We start from the raw sequence: 23069 nt of genomic DNA on the forward strand, positions 1-23069 counted from the left end.
TTCACTGCTGTTTGCCACAAGATAGTGACGTGTAGCCCTTTCACAGTGTAAAAACAGAGAAAGCAGGAGAAAACTTTTTGCCTCTTAAACGCCATCTTGATGTGCTTGGGTATAGACAGCAAAAGTACATGACAACTTGGAGAGGCCAAAATGAAAGCCATGAGAGAGATTTTATTGAACGGGGTATGTTCTGATCTGATTTAGACAATGGGCCAGATCAAATCTAGAATCTGTTTCACCCAAGCTGCTGCTTAAGAAATCAAGGTGTGGGGCTTTTTTTGAAGTGTAGTTTTTTCCAAACCTACGATTTAATTTATAGTATTTTTAAGAACATTTAAAAATTGTTTTCTCACAATGTCATGTATCAAGGTGAGTATTTAACAGCCTAACTGTCTTAAAGACATAATGTATCCTCAATAAAAGAAAAAGAAAATGGCACGATTCTAAGGAACACTGATTTCTTCCTCACAACTTCCCAGGATTGCAATGATCTGTATAGTTTTTTGCACTTTGCTCTGCATATCCTGTACCATACATTTGGACAACTTGAAAAGCACAATACCCTTTTCAGTCATGAATGCACTGGAGTCAAAAGCATCTGTCTCCAGAAATGCTGTTTGCTCTTTTAAAGGATACATTCTTATTGCTTATGTATACAATCAGCATATCTTTGAAATGAAAGCATTAATCACAATATTACATTTTATCATATTTGGTAGATTGTGAGCTAATACCAACTATCAAGACTCTTAGCCAAGCAAAATTATGGCTTTAGAACTGTCAGCTGGGTTAAATTCTACTTCATTAGGCCATTTAAGTCCATTTGATTGTTACTTCGAGTGCTGTCATTCAAAAAGAATCTACAGGCTATACTGAAAAAAGTATCTGGGAACATCAAGATAGCTTTTAAAAGAAGATGTGACAAAAATAATTTAAGTGTTTCAAAAGAAAAATCCTTTGCAATTCAACTTTTTTAAGGCATCATGTCAAATTATTTGTACTTTTCCTGAAAAATAATGGATTCTTCTTTTGTGTTAAGTTTAGCTTTAAATATCTTCAGACATATCTTAATGTTTCTGAAGAATATGAACAGCTTATATGTCAAGGATGTTATTAAAGTGAGACGAGCTAACACACTATTTTAAAGCTACGCATCTCTTACAGAGTGGTATTTTCAGATTCTGCTTTTTTACAGTAAAAAACCCGAAACCTTCTATTTTGTGGGAAAACGATGTTACAAACAGCTGACCACCTTCTCTGATGAATTATCTTCTGAAACTCTAATGTCAGTCATTTCTACATACTGGGTCTAATTCTCCTCAATCCAGATATCTGTATCTGCTTAATTCCTCACCCTGAATCAATAAATTTTAAAATAAAAAAGAAAGGAACCCCATACATATAGTACCAAAATCCAAGCATGTACTGCACTGCATATGAGAAATTACAATCTTGTGTGGTGCTATACTTTTCTCCCTGAGTCACTCTAGATTTTTCAGGACAAAGAACAAGGATTATGTAGTATGTAGATGTGACAATTTTCCTCTTCTCACCAGTGATGCATTAAACGTTATACTAATTTGCCAAATTTATAGATCTCTTTGGCATCGTTTGATCCTGTGCTCAGCAGCTAAACGCCCCGCAGTCGCTCACCCACCCTCCCCCCACTTGGGAATGGGGAGGGAATCAGAGGGGCAAAGGGAGACTCACGGGTTGAGATAAAAACAGCTTAATAACAGTGACAGAATAATACGTCGACAACAGTATCAGCGGGTAACGTACCATACAGCTGCTCACCACCCGCCGACCAACACCCACCTGCTCCCAGCTGGTGATCCCCAACACAAAGGCCCCACAGCCACACCCCCAGAAGTGAGAGCCCCTCCCACCTCACTCCTGCCTTTATATAGTGAGCACAGTGTCACGTGACATGGACCATCGGCCAATCGGGGCCCAGCCCTCCAGCTGTGCTCCCCCCGCCCCCGCACACAGGTGAGGGCACTGGGGCCTGGGGAGCCCCTGGGGTCTCAGGGGGCTGCAGCTCCTCCCGCTGCCAGACCAACGGGAGCTCTAGGCCAGCCCCAACCAGGACACACTTTAAGTACTGAAGTAGATGAGTTATTAGCCCTTCTAAAGATATTACTATAATACTCATGAAAAATTTGTGATTTTTGATATCAGTTCATTGAATCTCACTTTGAAACTTTACCAATGTATAGCAATGGTTTTGACTATCATCTAGTTTGAGCAATGTCTAATTTTACTGAGATTATTTCCTTAAAACATGCTTTAGCCTGTGAAGTCTTAATTTCATGTTCATAGGAACATTTAATTAATTTTTTTATGTCATGAGACTTGGCATAAAGAAGATCATGGTCAACCATCCCTAGCCTTTCTTTTTCTTCCCTTGGAAATACAGTTTGTTCCAGCACATTGATCTAGTGGGTTTGGTAAAATCAATGCCTTTTTCCATAGATCTGTATACTCTGTAGCCAGGAATAATTTTATGCCAAAATCTTTATGCTTTCAAATTACAGGTACTGGATCTCAAACTGCTTTGAATGCATCAATTTTCTGGATCTCTTTTGTCTCCTTTAGTCAACCTCTGAGTAAAAGAGATGGTGAAATTTATTTTTGTTCAAAATTTTATGTACAACTCAGACCTTGTTGCCCAAAGACTTTACTCCTGATGTCTTGGAGTATGCTTTTCACCATTTCCTACTGAGCCAGCTCTCCACCCTTGGAAGAAACCGAACAAACATCTTTATGCCTAGTATCAAGGAACCCTAAATTCACACTGAAAACCACTCCTGCTTAGCTGCACATGCAGATGAGTGTATATGAACATGGAAAGAAACAGTCTGAATAGAAGGCTAGTGAAGAAAATAGAACTCTAATCAGGGAGTATGAGTCCAAGATAGTGCCTTTGGCACGCTGCTGCCCTTTCTCGGGATATCTGTCACAGAGACAACCAGGGAAGCTGCCAGTTTAAGCTAGTTAAAGAAAGTGAAAGGGTAAGCTTGGCTGCCTATTTTAGTATATTCCCTAGCCATCTAGACCAGACAACAGTATTACATCTCTGGAAGCATTAATATGCTCTTCTGGTAATTTCCAACTACCATAATGTCAAGATTATATGGACAATTCCCTTTCATTGTGTTACAAATGCAATCAGGATGTTGCAGAGGTTTTCCATAATTTTCACCTGTGGAATAGCCTGTACTGCATTTAAATTAGAATGAATCATTTTGTGTATATGAAGATGGGTGAAGACATTTTGTCGCTCCTGTGATGAACATTATCTAAAGCACATGTCCACTAGTTCTGACACTGGCCTCAATCTACATGGTATATGCTTTACACACAAAGGACTAAAATACAAAATGGATGCCACTGGGGACTGCCCACTTAGCAATCTGAGCATATTTTAGGGGAGAAAGATTTGCTTTCTCTTGGCTTACTAATAGGAACATAGTACCCTTCAGTGAACGAAACACCTTGAAATGTGTTTGCTCTTCACAAGGTTTAGGTTTAACCACCTCCTAAAGCTACCATAAATGTGTGTGTGTATAACAATACAAAAGAGTATTTCTTAAAGTTAGAACTTGCCTTATGTACCAAAGCAGTTATGTATATCACAATAGTAACAAGAATGAAGTGTCATGCAGCTCTCTACATGGTTACTGTGGGGATCAAAGGGCTTTGCAGGTTACTGCAAGAGATGCGTTAAAATGGGCTTCTTATACAGGCCTATATTGAAGCAGATGATCTGAGCTTTTATCATGAGTCAAAAACATATTTCAGCTGCTTTTCAACTACATTTCAAAGCTAAGGAAGAGCAAAAAGAAGTATCATATCAGTAAATTAGGTGCCTAAATTGTCTGTTGTATTACTGAAAAAACACCATGAATAATAATAAGGAGGCCAAAAGGCTGTGTAAACCTCAATAGAAAGAATGCCTTTGATGTGAAACATTTCTCTTTTTCAGCATTCAGACTTCTCTCTCTTTCACTTCAAAAGGCTTATGATCCAAATTGAATAGCAGCATTTAATAGCCTGCATGGATACTAACCAATCTAACTTCACTTACAGTGTTTTCAAAGTAAGCTGCAAGGAAATCCAGAACTGATTTTAAGCTCCCTGTGTGCCCCTTCTTTATAGCGTGATGTAGTATAAGCTCAGACAGAACACATAAAATACAGAATACTTGATAATGCATCTAGATGAAAGTATATTTTCAACTGGTTATTCTCCATTTCCTTGTCAGTGCTGTGTTCTTTACGCCATCACCCTTTAAACATCAGAAGGGGGAATTCTACTGTGTCAGTTAATAGTTCACATCAGCTGAGAAGTGCAAAAGCACTACACTGTGCAACTATATGGCCTTCTCTCATATCCAGGCTGGTGATACAGACAAAATTAAAGAGGAAACTTGTGCGAGGGCTAACACTTGAAGACAGAGAAGCAAGCAACCTCAGAATTCGCATCTGGCTATGCACTGCTAAGCAAAAGAGTCAATAGTTACGATATATCTTAAACAGGACTCTCCCTTCCCTTTCTTTTCTGTTAATTGGTTTTATGATGCACTGATATTATAGACATCATAGCTAGAGGCTATGGCCATTGATGTAATAAATTTTATCTTTGTCAAGAAGCACAAATTCATAGTACCCTAGTGATAAACATTTTAATTGCATGTAAGTGAAGGATCAAAACATGACTGTCATTTCATACATATTTTTCATCCTAGGTACTGCTTTAAGACTTACAGTATAATTAAATTGAGAATCATTTTAAGCTTCTATTCATGAAAAGCAATTTGAAAAATTCAGTGATCCACACATTAAGGATATCTTGTTTTGCACTGCAGTGCAATTAAACATCTTGTATGGGCAAAACAGGAAGAACAGTGATAACTGTAAGTGCCAAATTACATTGAAAAAAGCCTGGATTTTAATTTTGGATTTTTCCCAGCATCTTTTTCTTAAGGAAATAAAAGGGAACATTTAGAAACATGCACACTACTGAGTCTGCTTGAAATTCTGCAGGGAAATGAGAGTATGATATCCCACTAACCTGGCACTGGCTCAAACTGTTTCTGCAAGACTAATGAAATGAGACATGTTGTTTCAAGCTTCATGCCATGTCAGACAATGTAAAATTAAAAATGCCCTTGAGTTAACAAGAACAGTCTATTCAGCATAATCACCTATTCCAAAAGGCTACCAAACAGGATGGAAATAGTGGTGTGCTGGTAGGCCTGCTATGGATTTAATTGCTGAATTAGTAGGTAACTACATAAAATCTCCATAGCCTACAAGAAAAAAAAGCTAATTTAGCCCAAATCATATGCTTTTCCTATTTTTTTAAAGTACAATTTATTAAGGTTTAGTAGGAATTTAGATGAAGGAAGCCATTAATAGTATTTTCTTGTCGAACTAGAACAGAATTTACAAAGTTACCTGCTACATACTATAAATTGAATACACTGCCGGAGACAGATGGGAGGGGGAGATAAATCTTGCACGGAAGAATATTGATATATCTGCTGCTTTCTGCATGCCATACCTTATACTATTGATTCTATTTCAAAACATAAATCCTATGTGAATAAAAAACCCCTTTTGTTTAACTGCAGAAGCTACCATATTTTGGTAAGAAGGGATCCTTGACTCCAGCAACATTTCAGCATAAAGATCTCTTCTGTTAATCACTGGTTTTTTCCTTTTGGAGTATGTCAGGTCTCAGGGGTCGTTAATTCAATTGCACAGGTATATGGAATCAGTGTTGGTCATGTCCATCAAATTTCCTGTAGAGACACTTACCAGGCATTCTCCTGTGATATCATCACACAATTCTGCATGACCAAAGCATGTACATGGTGCACAGACTCCACCAAAAACTGTGCCATTCACACGCCTGTGTCGAGGCCAGCAAGACTGCAAGATAAAGCAGATGAAATGTTAAACTCTCAGTTGAACAGAGAAAGAAATGGGATTTAAAAAATATTGTTGAATTTGGTACTTGCACACACAAAGCCATACTTGTCAAATTAATAAAAATACCAACATTTCTCTAGAAAGTTTTCTTCTGGTGTTATGGCTTTGCATTGACTTTAGGCTTATTGGCAGGTGTGAGATTAGAGGAAGACTTAACTTGATCATTCTTCTGAAATGGTAAAATAAAGCATAGAAATACAGAACTGAAATATGACAGCATCAAAGCAAGAGGTACAGATTGAAAAATAGCTAGAAGGCAAAATACTGAACAGAGAGAAGGAGGAGAAAAAACCCCAAACAACAAACACCTTTTCTGAGAAGTTCAGCTGCAAAGACCAATTAAAATACCATTTAGTCTTTTTTGTTTGGAGTATAACAAAAGGCTACACTGAAACACAGTGCAGGCTGAAAACAAAGCCAACCTTTTATTTACAAATTGTTCTTCTTAATTATAAAGTGTAGTCATTTCCCTTTAAGAAAGTGGTCTGATTTTACTTTTTAAATGTTAAATTTAGATCAATATTAAATGCATGGACAGTTTTTTCTTAGGAAAGGTGACATCATACAACTGTGATTCATCAGCAAAAATTTAGCTATTCCATTTCTTCATAATAAGATGTCAAACAGCAGGCTTCCTTACTATATATCTCAGAAATGGCTTTATAGTTTTTGCAAACTATCTTTCCTTAGTAAGAATGCTCATGTGATCCAAGGATTTTGCATAATATAAAAAAAGTGCATGACAGAGTGTTGACCTGCAAAAGCGCCTTGCTAATACAAAGTTTTGTAGTGATAGAATACCAGAAGTATCATTTAATAAAGAAAATCACTTCCCCTTCACATACGCTCTCCAAAAAGGTAATGAGATTCTCCTTTATAGAAATGAAGATGATGTCCCTTTTTGTCTTACTCCTGAAAAATGCGAAAGTAATTTGAAGGCTAATTGAAATTATTCTTTTAAAAAAGCATTCTAAAACCTGAGACATTATCATTATTTTTTCTTCTTTTCATTCTTGGTTATGCGTTCTGAAAGAACCCCATAAATACTAGAAATTAAAATTCAGAGTTATAAAATCCCAAAAAGAAAAACAGGTTAAAAGAAATTGCTGTGTTTTTTTCTGTGGCATGAGATGCAACTGCCTGAGCTGTTTCTGTATAAATCTATAAATCTTTTTCCTCTTTCAGTGATTCTGAAAAGAATGACCTTATGCACAGATATGTAAGATATTGTACAAGATAAGGTTCCAAAAGTCACTAATTCTAAGGACTTAGACACAGAATATCAACAGCAAGTCTTAGAACAGAACTGAAGCGAAAGACTACCGATTGGGATCTTAACAAAAGAAATGATGTAACATTTAAAAATCAGGAAAGTTCTTGACCATCATAGTGATGCAAGTTAAACACAACTTCTTCCATGGTGGAAATAAAAGAGTAGATAGAAAAGGAACAAATCTGGTGGAGAAGAGCAATTAGATATTAAGATGTTGACAAAGGCCAGAAGATTCACACGAATAGAGCAAAGTAGCTATCACAAATTAATCCAATTAGTATTTGAAATTTAAAATTTGATCTGCTTTACCTGTGCTCATGCATTTCTGTGTTAATTTCTCAGATATACTAGCAACAAACACAACAATTTTCTTTGACTGGAATCTTGTAGAAAATTAATGTGTAATGGAACAATCTCACAAGAGACAGCATATTTTAAATGAGATTGGTTGTCTTCTGAAGACTGATAGTGCCAAAACATTCACAGAAAGAAAATAAGTAAATAATGGTTGTTTTTAGTGTTTTTATCATTAGGCAGGAAACAAACACATACATTAAATTATATGAAGAAGAGAAAATGAAACTGAAACCCCCCACAAAATTGGTAAAAATGAAACTCTGCTGGGTTGAAACTGGAAGAAGTAAAATGTTGGACAAGATCAGAAGTATTCAGAAGAAACAAATATGATGTTCTAAAAAAATCCACATTTTCAATTTATCTTTTCATACTTTCTCAACTGCTAGTTTGCCTGGAAATATAAAACTTCACTGTTTTTTTGTTGTGGGGTGTTTGTTTTTGTTTTTGTTTTTGTTTTTGTTTTTGTTTTCTTGCTTGTTCTTGTTATAAAAAGCACAACCATCTACTCAGAACACCAAAACATTTCCATTTTCTTCTATCAAGCACAACTGTTCAATGTATATTGCATGTTGAACCTCTGCTACAAAAGACTCATGAGAAATTACTTCAGTGAATAAAGGCATGGAAACAAAAACTTTTAACTGTATCATTATTGTAAGATAGGCTAGCTATGTCAAATGCCATTTCTGAGCTGTCCAAAATGCTCTGAAATTCAGTGAGGGGACACAGAAAAAGTATGCTCACGCAAAGGTCTATCATATCTTCTTGGCCATCAGTCCTGGGATGAAAAACAGCGTACAGGTAGGGATTGCAATACAGTTTAGTTCAGTAGGTCTGTGGTTAACACTCAGCCAGGGCAGGAACCAGAGTGTCCATGCCCACCAATGTGCATTGAGACTTTAAATTTGCGGTTATCTACATATGTACTTTCTATTGTGGAAAATGATCATAAGTAGATATCAAATTTCAGGGACTGTTTTGAATTGGAGAGAAAGTATAGCATTGAAGGACACAATGTTGGACAGAGAATTTCAGCAACACCATGGCAGAAATTCTACTCAAGTCCTTCAGCTTCTACAACAAAAGCAGATACTGAAATATTTGCAATCAGGACCTTTCTAACTACTTTCTGGGAAATCACACCTGAATTTGAATTGAGAGGAAAAATGAAAAGAAAAAAAAAAAAAAAAAGAGTCAAAAGCACATTGCCATTTCATCCAACATTTTCTTCAAATAACTGAACAGATAGACAATGGTCATACTTCAAAATTATTTCTCAGCCAAGGCAGGCAATATTCTTCTCCAGTTTTTTGTTGTTTTTTTTTTTTTCTGTCTGTACCATTTTGGAAGTAATAGGAATATCCATTAGTTCCTTCAGGCCTTCTTTCTACATTAATTTATCTAGCCCCAGCAACAAGCAGCCACATTTGGCATGAAACAAGACTCTAAGCCCTAAATATCACATATAAGCATGGAAGATTTGAAAGAAAAAGAGAGTTGACAAGCAAATGCCTAGAGTGCCTGTGTAAATGGCATACTGTTTGTAGTTTTGTGAAGCAGAGCATCTTGGTGTTTGAAACTATTTCCTTCAAGGCAAAGCTTCTGAAGAGTTTTTTTTTGGCTTCTATTTACCCCAAGCTGTGCTCATGTGAGCTGGTTAATCATATGCATACACAATCATCAAAGACTCCAAGGCAAATGGCAAAGCCCTGGGACTCGGATAATTTGATCTGGCTTTGTAGTGCACAGGTCAGATAACTGCCATTTTCCTTCTAATTGTGATAGTTTCGTGTATTTGTAATATCAATTGGCTGAAGAGTAAAATTAGTGCTTTCATTTTATTTTTGCTAGAAAAAATGTTTTTTCGTAACTTAGAGATCACCACAGAAGTGTAAAACTTAAGATTTCAAATATTATCAAATATAATGAACCACTACCTAGAAATAAATGTAACTAGATAAGGTCTACCAAATTCCTAACAGGAACGGACAGCTCTCTTAATATTTTCTACCAGCACAGGACCACTGGTTGCTTACAACTATCACAGCATTAGAACAATTGATCTAGACTGCATTATGATACTCACTTCACACGAGCTACCAGCATAACCCGGGGGACAGTCACATAACTCCACTGCAGATGCCACCTTTCTCCCAGTTGAAGAGTGGTCAGCAGCTTCAATGCTAACATTTCTTAGTCTGGATGTAACAGAAATGAAGCAGTTAAAATATCAAATTAGATGGAAGTATATGTGCAGCTGGATGCAAGAAACAGTATATAGTGACATTCCGTGACTTGTTTATGTTTTCCAGTTTAAAAAGAAGGAGGTTTTCATATTAATCTATTTTTTCCTAAACTGTATGTCTGTAGGCTTGTTACTATTTTTGTCCATCATGTGACGGAGACTACGGTCAGACACACATTAATAAAAATAGATTTAAAAATTCTCACAGCACTGTACCAATACATGGAAGGCTATTCATGGCCAGCAAGCCACATATGCCAACTTGCATTGCAGCTGTACATACAGCAAATTTGACACTAAGAAGTGTCTTCAAAATTTATAAACCACTAGTCCAGCTTTCTAAAATATTATATTACTAAGTTTTGGTTATAGGGCATTTTTATTCTAGAGGTTTGATCTCTGAAAAAGATTTCAGCTCTGTCCAGGAGGATCAAAGTACTATGTGTATGAAAGAAAAGGTATGTGTATGAGAGAAAAGGTATGTACGTAAAAGAAAAAGGAAATCTTCTACCATATAACTTGGTTTTCCCAATAACAGAGAAGACAGTTGGAGATTTTTTTGTTCCATGCACAATCGCCCTTAAAAAATAAATGTTTAAACATTGGCTGAACAGCCATCGCTTAGCCAAACACTGAACATGAAAGTGGAAGTACGAGGAGAGACACAACAAAAGATTTTTTGTAAACTTACAGCTAATATGCAAAAGAAATGTAGTTTACCTCAACAGTCTCCACTTGGGGAAAGAAATTGGGATTTGGGGATTTAATTCTTATGAGAATTCCAAATACACATTAAGGCATTATAGAGGCTCAGTGACTTCTATTTTCACCCAGCAATCTTAACAGTGTTTGATTACTAGAGCTACCTGAAATGCTTCTTTTGAAGTCTTCTTCTTTCTATCACGACGTGCATTTTGTTAAAAAGTAATCAGTTTTCTTTGGAAAATATAAAACAAACTTTTTTCCTCCATAATAAGGCATTTATCTTTTGGCTGACAAAAAATCCTGAAAATTATCTGGATGACCTTGGATAGGAAAACTTCCAAGACAAATATTTTGCTGTTACTGCAGCTGTTGGAGGAAGGGTTAAGACAAGATATTTTCCCACTCAATTTTATGACTACTCTCAATAAGACAGACATGAAAGGTAAAGGGGAAAAAAAAGAAGATTTCTGAAAGGATGGGAGCTTCAGAGAAACAAATTCTATTATCACTAAGGGATATGACTGGACTTTTGAGGGACTACCATTGGAGATTATGCATTTAGAAACTTGAATCTAATTTGGTGATACTAGAACCTCTGTAAAAGGTTCTTGAAACTATTTTAAGAGAAAGATGCATGTTCCTATCTAGATATTCAGTACGATCTCTCTCCCTCTTCAATATTTCCCCTTTGCTCCATTGCTGCATGCTTATTTTTCAATTGTCCTTCGGAGTTTTCCTTACAATAAGATAACCAACCTCTAGGATATTAGATATCAAATGCTGATGATTTTAACAGTAAAAATTCTAAAAATTTAAGGAGAAAAATCTGTAAGTGAAGAAACAAATTACTAGTAAAAGACCTTTGCGCAGAAGGGCACGCAGGAAGGGCACTGAAGCTCTGCCAGCTTGACCAGGCAGCAATGGTATCCAGCCAGCAGAAAGCCATGGCCTCTCCAAGCTCTGCGCCCACCATGGCTGACACAGCTTCCCAGCCAGAGCCGCGGCGGGAACACGCCGGCACCCTGGTGCCAGGCGGCAGGGTGGGCCCCGCTCTGACACCAGGATGGGCTGGTGGCAGTGAGCACGGCCGTGGGGGTGCCCTCAAGGAGAGGAGCTCCTCCGCTTAGTGACAGCTCTGGGAGGAGGTGAGGAGGTTGAGGAGTATCAGGGAGCGTGAGAGAGAGAGACTACTGGAATTGCACCCCACCTTCCCTGGGACAGGCCCAACAGGCAGACAGGACGCAATTCCCTATCCTCTCTCCTCCTGGATGGACACAGTGACTTAAGGGACAGGGGGCAATGGCGACAAGCTGCTGTCCGGCAGAGCTGGCGTGTCTCCTCTGTGACTGCCTCACCTTCCTGCGCAACCTTGCATAACAGCTACGAGGCTCTGCAAGTGGAACTGAACGATAATGAGGAAGATGGTTCACCTAGCTTGTGTCACCAGGGCTAAGTCAGCCTATGCCCTGGGTCAAAACTGCTTCCATAAAGAAAAAGAGATGGGTCACTGTCATAAGAGACTCTCTCCTGAGGGTATCGGAAGGCCCAATATTCAGACCAGACCCACTTCTTAGGTAAGTCTGCTGCCTCCCTGGGGCCCAGGTTAAAGATGTGAAGAGAAAGCTTCCCTACCCTGGTATGGCCCTCAAATTATTTTCCATTACAGATTTTTCAGGTAGGCAGCAATGAAGTTGCAAGAAATCTGATGGCAATCAAGAAAGACTTCAGGGCCTTGGGATGACTGGTTAAGGTATCAGGAGCACAAGTAATGTTCTCTATTCTTCCAGTTGCAGGGAATGATGAGGAAGAAATAGGAAGAGCCACCAGATAAATACCTGGCTCTGAGCCTGGTGTTGCAGGCAGATTTTGGGGGGTTTCGATCATAAGTCAATTTACATGGCACCAGGCCTGCTAACAACAGATGGGGTACACCTGTCAGAAAGGGAGAAAAGGATCTTTGAACAAGAGTGAGCAAGGCTCATTGAAAGAGCTTTAAACTAGATTTGAAGGGGGAAAGGGATAAAACCAGGCTCACTAGAGATAAGCCTGAGGGTGGCATGCAAATGTTTGAGGGACAGTGTGTTAGCAAGGTTCTTTGGTCTACCATCTCAGTAGAGGTAGAAGATGGAGATCCATGTGTCAGCAAAGACGTGGGGGTCATTGATGTGTTAGAAACCATGGAAACAACCGAGAATTGTTGTGTAGGAATTAGGGCTTTGTTCCCCAAAAAGGTGGTGGGATCAGTAGCCCAACTGAAGTGCATCTATACCAGTGCATGCAACATGGGCAATGAACACAAGAAGCTGGAAGCCATTGTGTAGCAGGGAAATTATGACATACTTGCCATCACAGAAACATGGCGGGATGACTTGCACAACTTCAGTGCTGCAATGGATAGCTATAAACTCTTCAGAAGCAATAGGCAAGGAAGAAGAGGTGGTAGGGTAGTCCTGTATGTTAGAGAGTGTTTTGGTTGTCTAGAGCTTAATGATGGTGACAGTAGGGTTGAGTGTTTATGGGTAAGAATCAGGGGGAAGGCCAACAAGGCAGATAGCATGGTGGGTGTCTGTTATAGATCACCCAACCAGGATGAAGAAGCAGACAAAATATTCTCTAAGTAGCTGGGATAAGTCTCACAATTGCTAGCCTTTGTTGTCATGGGGGACTTCAACTTACCAGATGTGTGCTGGAAATACAATGTAAAAGAATGGAAACAGTCCAGGAGGTTACTGCAGTGTGTGGAAGAAAACTTACTGACACAGCTGGTGAGTGAGCCAACTAAGGAAGGCACCCCACTGGATCTGTTGTTTGTGAACAGAGAAGGACTTCTGGGTGATGTGATGGTTGGAGGTCATCTTGGGCACAGCAATCACAAAATTATAAGAATTTTTGATTCTTGAAGCATTAAGGAGGGTGGTCAGCAGAACTGCTACCTTTGACTTCTAGAGGGCAGACTTCAGCATGTTTAGGAGACATGTTGACAGAGTCCATTTGGAGGCAGTCCTGAAGGCCAAAATGGTCCGGGAAGTCTGGAAATTCTTCAAGAAGAACATCCTAAAGGTGCAGGAGCAGGCTGTCCCCATGCATCGAAAGACGAGTGGTGGGGAAGACCAGCCCAGCTGAACAGAGCGCTTTGGCTGGAACTCAGGAAAAAATGAGGATAATTTCTTTGCAAGAAGGGGCACGCAACTCAGGAGGACTATAAGGATATCATGAGGTTACACACAGAGGAAATTAGAAGGGCCAAGGCCCAACTAGAACCTAATCTGGCTGCTGCTATAGAAGACAATTAAAAATGTTTCTATAAATACATGAGCAATGAAAGGAGGACTAAGGAGAATCTCCATCCTTTATTGGATGCAGGGAGAACCATAGTGACAAAAGATGAGGGAAAGGCTGAGGTACTTAATGCCCTCCTTGCCTCACTCTTTTATAGTAAGACCAGCTGTTCTCTGGGTATTCAGCCCTCTGAGCTGGAAGACAGGGATGGGGAGCAGAATGAAGCCCCCACAATCCAAGGGGAAATGGTTAGTGACCTGCTACACCACTTAGACATGCCCAAGTCCACAGGGTCTGGTGGGATCCACAGAATGGTACTAAGGGAGCTGGCAGACAGGTTCACCAAGCTACTTTCAAGCATTTACCAGCAGTCCTGGCTAACTGGGGAGGTCCCAGTTAACTGGAAGTTAGCAAATGTGACATCCATCTACCAGAAGTGCTGGAAGGAGGATCCGGGGAACTACAAGCCTGTCAGTCCAACCTCAGTGCTGGGGAAGGTTATGGAGCAGATCATCTTGAGTGCCATCACGAGGCAAGTACAGGGCAACCAGCTGATCAGGCCCAGTCAGCATGGTTTTGTGAAAAGCAGGTCCTGCTTGACTAACTTGATCCCCATCTATGACAATGTGATCCACTTAGCGGATGAGGGAAGGATTGTGGATATTGTCTGCCCAGACTTTAGTAGAGCCTTTGACAGTTTCCCACAGCATTCTTTGGGAGAAACTGGATGCTCATGGCTTGGATGGATGTACTCTTTGCTAGGTAAAAAACTGTCTGGAAGCTGAGACCAAAGAGTGGTTGTGAATGGAGTTAAATCCAGTTGGCAGCTGATCACAAGTGGTGTTCCCTGTGGGGAAAGTATTGGGGCCAGTTCTGTTTAATATCTTCATCAATGATCTGGACAAGGGGATCGAGTGCACATTCAGCATGTTTGCAGACAACACCAAGTTGGGAAGGAGTCTTAATCTGCTTGAGGGTAGAATGGCTCTACAGAGAGATCTGGATCAGTGGGCCGAAGCCAACTGTATGAGGTTCAACAAGGCTCAGTGCTGGGTCCTGCACTTGGGTCACAATATCCCCATGCAATGCTACAGGCGTGGGCAAGAGTGGCTGGAAAGTTGCCTGGCGGAAAAGGATCTGGGGGTGTTGGTCAACAGCCAGCTGAATATGAACCGGCAGTGTGGCCAGGTGGCCCGGAAGGCCAACAGCATCCTGGCTTGTATGAGAAATAGTGTGGCCACCATGACCAGGGAAGTGATTGTCCCCCTGTATGTGGCATTGGTGAGGCTGCACCTCGAATACTGTGCTCAGTTTGGGGATCCTCACTACAGGAAAGACGATGAGGTGCTGGAGTGTATCCAAAGAAGAGCAACAAAGCTGGTGAAGGGTTTAGAGCACAAGTCTTATGAATAGAAGCTAAGAGAAGTGGTGTTGTTTAGCATAGAGAAAAGGAGGCAGAGGAGACCTTATCGCTCTCTACAACTACCTGAAGGGAGGTTGTAGCGAGGTGAGTGTTGGTCTCTTCTCCCAAGTAACAAGTGATAGGACAAGAGGAAATGGCCAGAGGAGGTTTAGATTGAATATTAGGAAAAATTTGTTCACTAAAGGGGGTGTCAAGCATTGAAACAAGCTGTCCAGGGAAGTGGTTGAGCCACCATCCCTGGAGGTATTTAAAAGATGTGCAGACGTGGTGTTTAGGGACATGGTTTAGTGGTGCACTTGGAAGTGTAAGGTTAATGGTTGGACTGATGATCTTAAATCTCTTTTCCAACCTAACTGATTCTATGATTCTAAGTTTTATTTATCCTTTGAACTACATCTAGTTCCCTCTCATCACAGATCTTGGAACAAAGAGAAGCACTTACACACAGAAACAATCCGCCCAGTATTATCCCACATTTGTATTCACTGAATTGTTCCAATTTTCATTATGTTCTGCTATTTGCTAAATGGGATTTTAATGTGTTTAACAGTTTTTAGCATTAACAGTTACTCAGTGAAGAAAGCTGCAGTGATTTTTTTTTCCTCCCATTTTTATATTGGAATTTTGATTCCTTAATTCCATTCTGCATTCATTAAAATACATAATGCAGACAGTAATGGGGCACTGGATCCTGGAGATGCATGAACAATTTGAGATTTGACATCAAGACCAAATATTTAAGTTGACTGTTACTGTCAGCAGGCAACTGTTGACTTCTAAAAACAAACAAGATTAAAAAGGAAGGGAACATTTCGGGCAGTATCAGCATAGTTTACTGTCTGCTATGCCAAGCATCTGAATCACATCAGTGACATAAGGCACATGAAGTGCTGACCCAATCATTGGTCATTTGTCTTGAAACCAGTTCTGCATATGGAAGAAAACCTTTGGCCTTTCCTTCCCTTTTTGAACTTGCATCTAGTACTGATTCTATATGTGATTGCAATCAATCAATTAGTTAGTGCCACAACTTCCAATGCCCATCTGAGTGTCTACAACATTTACCATCAGTGGCCACTCTGAATATTAAAACTGAAGAAACATTGCTACTAAACTTTCTTTGAGGCATAAGATAACAATATTATATTAAACAAAACGATAGGAGAGAGCTGTCTTTTCCTGGCCTGTTGCTTCTACCACATGTGGACTTAACGGTAACAGTTTGGAAGGTCTGTCAATTTAGAGTAGGATCTCGATTTAAACCCACAAACTGTAATCGCTTTCAAACTGATTGTTGCATTTCTGTGTTCTCAATTTTTATCCTACTTGATCATCTAAATGAAAGCTGACTCAATTGAGGAAGGTTCCTAATTATGTCATAGACCAATAACAACATTCTAAGCTTAAAATGACCCCCAAATTGTTCTCAAAAACATGCTTGTGTTGAACTCACCATTACTGAATTAATATTGTTTAGTAACTACTTGAAAGTGTTAGTGATTAATGTTTCTAGTAGGTTAAGTTAAACAAGGCTGAAAAATACAGTCTTTAAGTTAAAGCTCTTGCTGACTACTCCATTGAATTTTAAGCCTCTTTCTACATGACTGCAAGAAAGTTGCTTAATCTTACAGTGCCTCTCTCTGCTCTGGCCTCTTCTCAAGCACAGATTATAGCAGCACCCTTGGAAATCCTTACACATGTGGTGTCATTATACATTTTGAAAACTTTCAGTATTTAAATGAATAGGTTGCTTAATATAGCAATCTCTAATTAGTATGTTACATAATTCTGCTGATGCTTTGAGGCAGAAATTGTCATTCACGAAGGATCTAATAACTCTGTAATATTTCTGTCTCTCTGCCAGACCCTCTACTCTCTCAGAGGAATATCCATCTGTCCACCACACATACCTGTTTAAAAGACAATTAAAAACTCTTAGTTCATATCTACTTATCTACTAAGGCTTAGCTCTACACTGTTTCTTTGGAAAAAATTGTCTTCCTTTGGAGCCAAACAACAGTAGTGCTTAATCAGCCCAAGATATCACAAAGAATATCCTCTTTTTCAGAGGATTTCAGAGACTTCCAGACATGCTGATGGTAATCACAGTAACACAGTAACCATCGTATTCTTCTCTGGTAAGAGACATCATAGGGACAGCTAGAGATATACCAGTAATATAAATCCATTTCTAGCAAAAAAGGTACTTTTCAAAACTACTTCATTCCCTTCCCCTAATCCCATTTTAAATAATTGTCTTTAAGGGACCAACCTTCCTAACTGTAATGTCACTACATCTAGAAGATGGTGGCTACTAACCTGCAGAGCAGAAATGATATGTTGGTCCCAGAGCTCTTTTTGAAGAATATTTCCAAGACATGTTTTCAGAGCTCTGTATAACACACCACTAAAATGTTCCAAAAGCTGAATATGAACAAGACTACAAAATAATGAGGGACCACACGTGGCCAGATGGCTAAAGCAGTAATCTGGGATGCAGGTGGAAATGCATAGTCTTCCAAACCTGTCACTGACAGGTCTGCCACTTCTTTACTTACAAAGCATGAACTATAGACTGTGCCCTTTCTACATGTGTATGCTGACCCAAGATCTGTTTTGTTGCCCAGAGGGGATCTGATCCATCCCACCCCACATTTTAACTACCTAGCCAAAGTGGGTTTTGTAGGAAAGCTTCTCTTCTCATTTAAGTGGAAATGTGAGTACACAAATGTATGTAAACCACTGATAACTTAAGTTTGCATTTCCTACAATACTTAGTAAGACCTTTGGCCAGAAGTCAGTCAATCATACATATCTCCTTTAAAACAGCATAGCATTGAAGTCCCTGTTGTTCACCCCACAATTGCTCCTGTACTCCTTTAGTTTGGAAAATTCTGACTAATGTTTTGGGTGGGTTTTTTTTTGAATGAGAATAAAGTAGTGGGACAGCACTCCCTGAGCTCCCACCACTCTCAGCTCTAAACTATGGATTAACAGCTTCACATGGTCTGCTCATAGTGCGTAAGAGATGAGCTTCAGCCTGGTGGTTTGACTCTCCTCTAACACCAGGGTGGGAAGGTGATGGGCCATGAAAGGTTTTCAAACTGGATGCAAGGAGATGCAAGCTTGATGACCAAATGAGCAAATTAGGAAACAGTTTGACTCAAACTCAAACTAGATATCATACACAAATGTATTTGCAGAGAGGTAGTATTTACTTATTAACCACAGAAAGACAAACAGATTGAAGAAACATGAATTCTTTTTTTTCAGGGAAAAAATCTATGCTGCAAAAGCTCAAATCAGAAAACTGCACACTGTTGACACAACCTGCCTTTCAATTTAGGATGTATTTTAATTACCTAAGTATTCAAATGATGGTTGGATTGCTCAAGAAATTTCACAGTAGCAAAAACTGTATCTGTGTTCTCAGCAAATAATCACTAATGTGCTATCAGCTCCCTCCATTTCAAATTGGCTTATGTCACTGAATCAAGTGATGTGTAGGTTAGAGAACATTTCAGGTTTCACACCTTGTGAGTAGAAAACTACTATGCAATCACTTCCATTGCACATTTAAAAAATATTATTTATGCCACCTAAATACTTATGTATAGACAGAATGCAATCTTACAGTATCAGGAGACAGGCTGTCTTCTGGCCCATCTGGAGTATTTGCTCAGGCACTTATGAAAACTTTAAATGCAAGATGAGCTTTACAGGTTCAACCACACTGCAGCCACTGACATAGAACAACCGTGTCATCTCATATAACATGTCTTTCATTTTATCAGAAGACTCAGAAAGGTTCATATGAAATCAGTGGTTTTAAGCAGTCCAGGCAGCAGCCTGACATAAATCAAGGGACAGGCTTTGGGATTAGCCAGTTCTGTGTGTGGTACTGATTAAAAACATAGAAAACTCCCCTCGAGCCACTTTTCCAGCTTAGAGACTTAGGATATTATTCTCTGGTTCACTGTTAATGTGGCCCTGTATGCTCATAAAATGGGGAAACCAATATATAAGCAATATATTAACTCTTACTTCAGCATGTCATTACTGTACTCCATGATTTACCATATACATAGGAATTACAGTGTTCACAAAATGAACATATTTATAGAACTGTCATTTATGCCTTAATAGTCCATGTGACTTCATTTTCTTACAAGGCTGATTCTTTCTGTTGCCTCTCTGCCTCCTGCCTACCCAAAATGAAAAAAATACTAACAACTGCTTGAAAGTGTAAATGAATGCTATGGGTTTCATGGTAATAAATTAGTGTGTTTTAAATTACATCAGCTTAGTTCTCTGAAAAGAGAAAACAAGTATTTTGAGAAGCTGCCTGTGGCAAACAGACACATTTCCCACATTCACCTGTAGATGGCATTCATCCCATTGCTGTATGTGGCTCTTATGAGGATCCTCTTTACATTTGCAAGAATAGTCATGAACTCTCTCCTGCTGACTGGAACATCAGTGCCATGCACAGAGAAAGATTCTGGTTTCAGCACAACTTCTTCAGTATGCTCTTCAGAAGGCTGCAGGTGAATCCCTCCTTTTGGAGTGCTGATTCTCAAGTCATCTCCCTAGATAGAGCATTGAGGGGAGACATTTAAATGTGAAAAAAGTCAGGAAAAACCGCTATCTAGCCAGTTGGGGTATAGGATTTATTGAATAATATATTTTACAAGAATAACAAATATCAGAAATAACATTCACCTTTCATAACCCTAAAATGGGCTTGCCTGATAAAGTTGATAGTCAGTGCAAAAGAAAGTTTAGAATATTTAGCTAAAATCTAGTGTCATGGCTTTGCCTAGGCAAAAGCAAATTCATACAATGCTGAGCTGCACAAGAACAGGAATGTTGGAAGAATGTGAAAGTGTTATCTCAAACAAATAATTATTATATTCCTTCATTCCTTCTGACGAACAGGAAGAATATAGTTTTGTAAGCTACTGCAATATTGCCAGAGGCTCCTTGAGTACTGAAGGTTTTAGTTCTCTAAAGTGTGTCCATTTTCCGATACTATAAATTAGCTGAAAGTACATGCACCCTGCTGTTTTGTGTCCTCAACCACCAGGCTTCATGTTGAAGCAGGCATTTTTTTTTTTTTTTTTTTTTGTGGCTGAAAATACAATCACTTTACCTCTATGATGACATCAGATTGAACCATCAGTTGAACTGTCTTTTCTTCCTCTGTGAAGTCATAGGAGACTGTAAATTTCAGATGTCCTCCAGCAGCTGCTACCTGGGGAGAAAAAAGACAGAAAAAAAATGCAATTAAGTGAAAGAAAACAGGCCTTAACCGTTTGGGGGAAGTTTTCTCCAGCATCAGTATTTGCCAGAAATAGACTTCTAGTGTTGCAAAACCACATGCAGATACTTGGGTACTAGAGCTCTATGGACCATTCCCTTCTCGCTCAACCATACAGAAATCATGTTTAGTCATTTTGCTTTTATGCCTATTGATGGCTGCAAATTCCTTAAACATATGGACTAACAAAGTAATCAGAAACAGATCTGAAATCAATCACAATTTCCACTTGATACTGACATTAGGTTTTCGGTTTATTTTGGTTACATGGTCCTCATTTAGGCTGGGCCTCTACATGAGCAGCCTTAGCAACCTTCAGAAGATTCAATAACTTCAGTTTTGTTGATGAGACAAACTACCAAAAAAGAAAAAAGCCCAGTAATTTTTTTTTTCTTAGAATGAACTGTAACCTAAAATAAAGTAAGAATTTTCCCTCTTGGAGTCAAATAAATATACTTTAAAAGACTCTCCAGCCCTTTCTCTCAGTTTGACTCAGCCTTCAGTGTGATAAATGTCTGGTGTCATGTCAATATATTTTTTCTATGCTCTTTCAGCTCCCAAAACCATGTCACTGACACTAGCTTTTCCATGAAAAAATGGAAAAAAATAGATCAGTTTTAGGATGCAAATCAAAAGCTGCAGACTTGCATGACAGAGTTCAGTACAAAACCGGTGCTTTTTGTTAATTGTTTGGAAGCAGCATAAGTAAATCAGAGGTTGCAAGAGCTACATTTTGGTTTTTAAATGCATCTGCTTCATACTTTAGTGCAATGTGAGCCTCCTCTCAGAGACTATTAAAATCACAGGTATGCTTCTGCCCTTCCAGTGCATACTGTTGACCACAGAGAAAAATTCTACAAAGAGAATAATCTGGTTATTCTCAAGGACATAATGTGCTATCTCTTTTTCATCATATTACACGGTTTTGCACACAGTAACAAAAAGCAATGAAAGTCATCAACATTATTTTATGATGCATCTAAATTAAGAGGAAAAAAAAGTGCCAGTATTTAAGGCATGAAAATCAACAATTTTGAATTATCCACAAAGGTAAAAAAATCCATAAACTGCATATGAACTTTACAGGTAATTGCTAGGTTAAAGTCAGAAAAATCACTCCAATTTTTAAGCTAAATCTTGTATCATAGAATCACAGGATCACAGAATCATAGAATATCTCAAGTCGGAAGGGACTCATAAGGATCATCAAATCCAACTCCCTGTTCCTTGCAGGACTACATAAAACTAAACCGTATGACTGAGAGCATCATCCAGATGCTACTTGAACTCTGACAGGCTAGGTGCCGTGACCACTTCCCTCGAGGGCCTGTTCCAGTGACTGATCACTCTCCCAGTGAAGAACCTTTTCCTAATGTCCAGTCGGAACTTTACCTGACACAGCTTCACTCCATTTCCTTGTGTCCCATCGCTGGTCAGCAGAGAGAGGAGATCATCACCTCCCCTTCCACTGCCCCCCATGAGGAAGTTGTAGACTGCAATGTGGTCATCCCTCAGCCTTCTCTTCTCCAAGCTGAACAGACCAACTGACCTCAGCTGCTCCTCGTAAATCTTGCCCTCAAGACATTTCACTATCTCGGTCGCCCTCCTCTGGACACACTCTAATAGTCTGATGTCCTTCTTATATTGAGGCGCCCAAAACTGCACACAGTACTCAAGGTGGGGCTGCACCAGTGCAGTGTATTGTGGGCCAGTCACCTCCCTCGACTGTCTGGCTGTGATGTGCTTGATGCACCCCAGAACATGGTTGGCCCTCTCGGCTGACAGGGCACACTGTTGACTCACATTTAACATGCCAACAACCCAAGCCCCAGGTCTCTTTCTGTGGGACTGCAATCCAGCCTCTTGTCCCCCAGTTTGTATGTATGAGTAGGATTACCCTATCCCAGGTGCAGAATCAAGCACTTGCTCTTGTTAAATTTCATACAGTTGGTGATTGCAAAGCTCTCTAGTCTATCCAGATCTCTCTGTAAGGCCTCTCTACCCTCAAGGGTAGAGCTCCTCCTACTTTAGTATCATCAGCAAACACTGGCATCAGATGTTTATCTAAATAGCATCCAAACATGTTAGGATCAGTGCAACTACATTCAGTCTTGACCATAACAACATGAAAAGACTTTTTTCCCTTAGACACACCTTTTACAGCATTCCCATTTTGTCTGTGGTCAAGACTAAACACTGGTTTATAACTATAAGAGGAATGTAGAAAATTTAGATGTCCAAAATGCCTCAAGAAGTACCCAAAATTGCTTTCAGCTTTAAACAAACATTTTAAAAGAGTAACTTTTGCAGATTTTTATAATGTCTATTTCAAGTTCAGAGTAACTACAGGATTCAAGAAAGTGAAAATAATGGGAAAACAATGAATGTGTGGTTTCAGGCAACCTATAAAAAACATGTACTAAATAACTTCTACCTTAGCAAATGAAAATCCAATATGGGGAATTGAT

General features: G+C 39.2%; 1 protein-coding gene across 2 annotated transcripts in view; it reads right to left on the minus strand.

Moving 5' to 3' along the window:
• The window catches only part of LAMA2 (laminin subunit alpha 2), a 393841-nt gene that overhangs the window by 157179 nt on the left and 213593 nt on the right, over window positions 1–23069 (minus strand). For both annotated transcript variants that reach the window (XM_042795940.1, XM_042795938.1), the window contains exons 13-16: window positions 20434–20535; window positions 19659–19870; window positions 9716–9827; window positions 5826–5939 (exon numbers count right to left, since the gene is read on the minus strand). In XM_042795940.1, coding sequence (XP_042651874.1) covers window positions 5826–5939; window positions 9716–9827; window positions 19659–19870; window positions 20434–20535 — 540 coding nt within the window. The remainder of the gene's footprint in view (window positions 1–5825; window positions 5940–9715; window positions 9828–19658; window positions 19871–20433; window positions 20536–23069) is intronic.

This window comes from Tyto alba, unplaced genomic scaffold (genome assembly GCF_018691265.1).
Source record: "Tyto alba isolate M040663 unplaced genomic scaffold, T.alba_DEE_v4.0 Super-Scaffold_22, whole genome shotgun sequence".
NCBI lineage: Eukaryota > Metazoa > Chordata > Aves > Strigiformes > Tytonidae > Tyto > Tyto alba.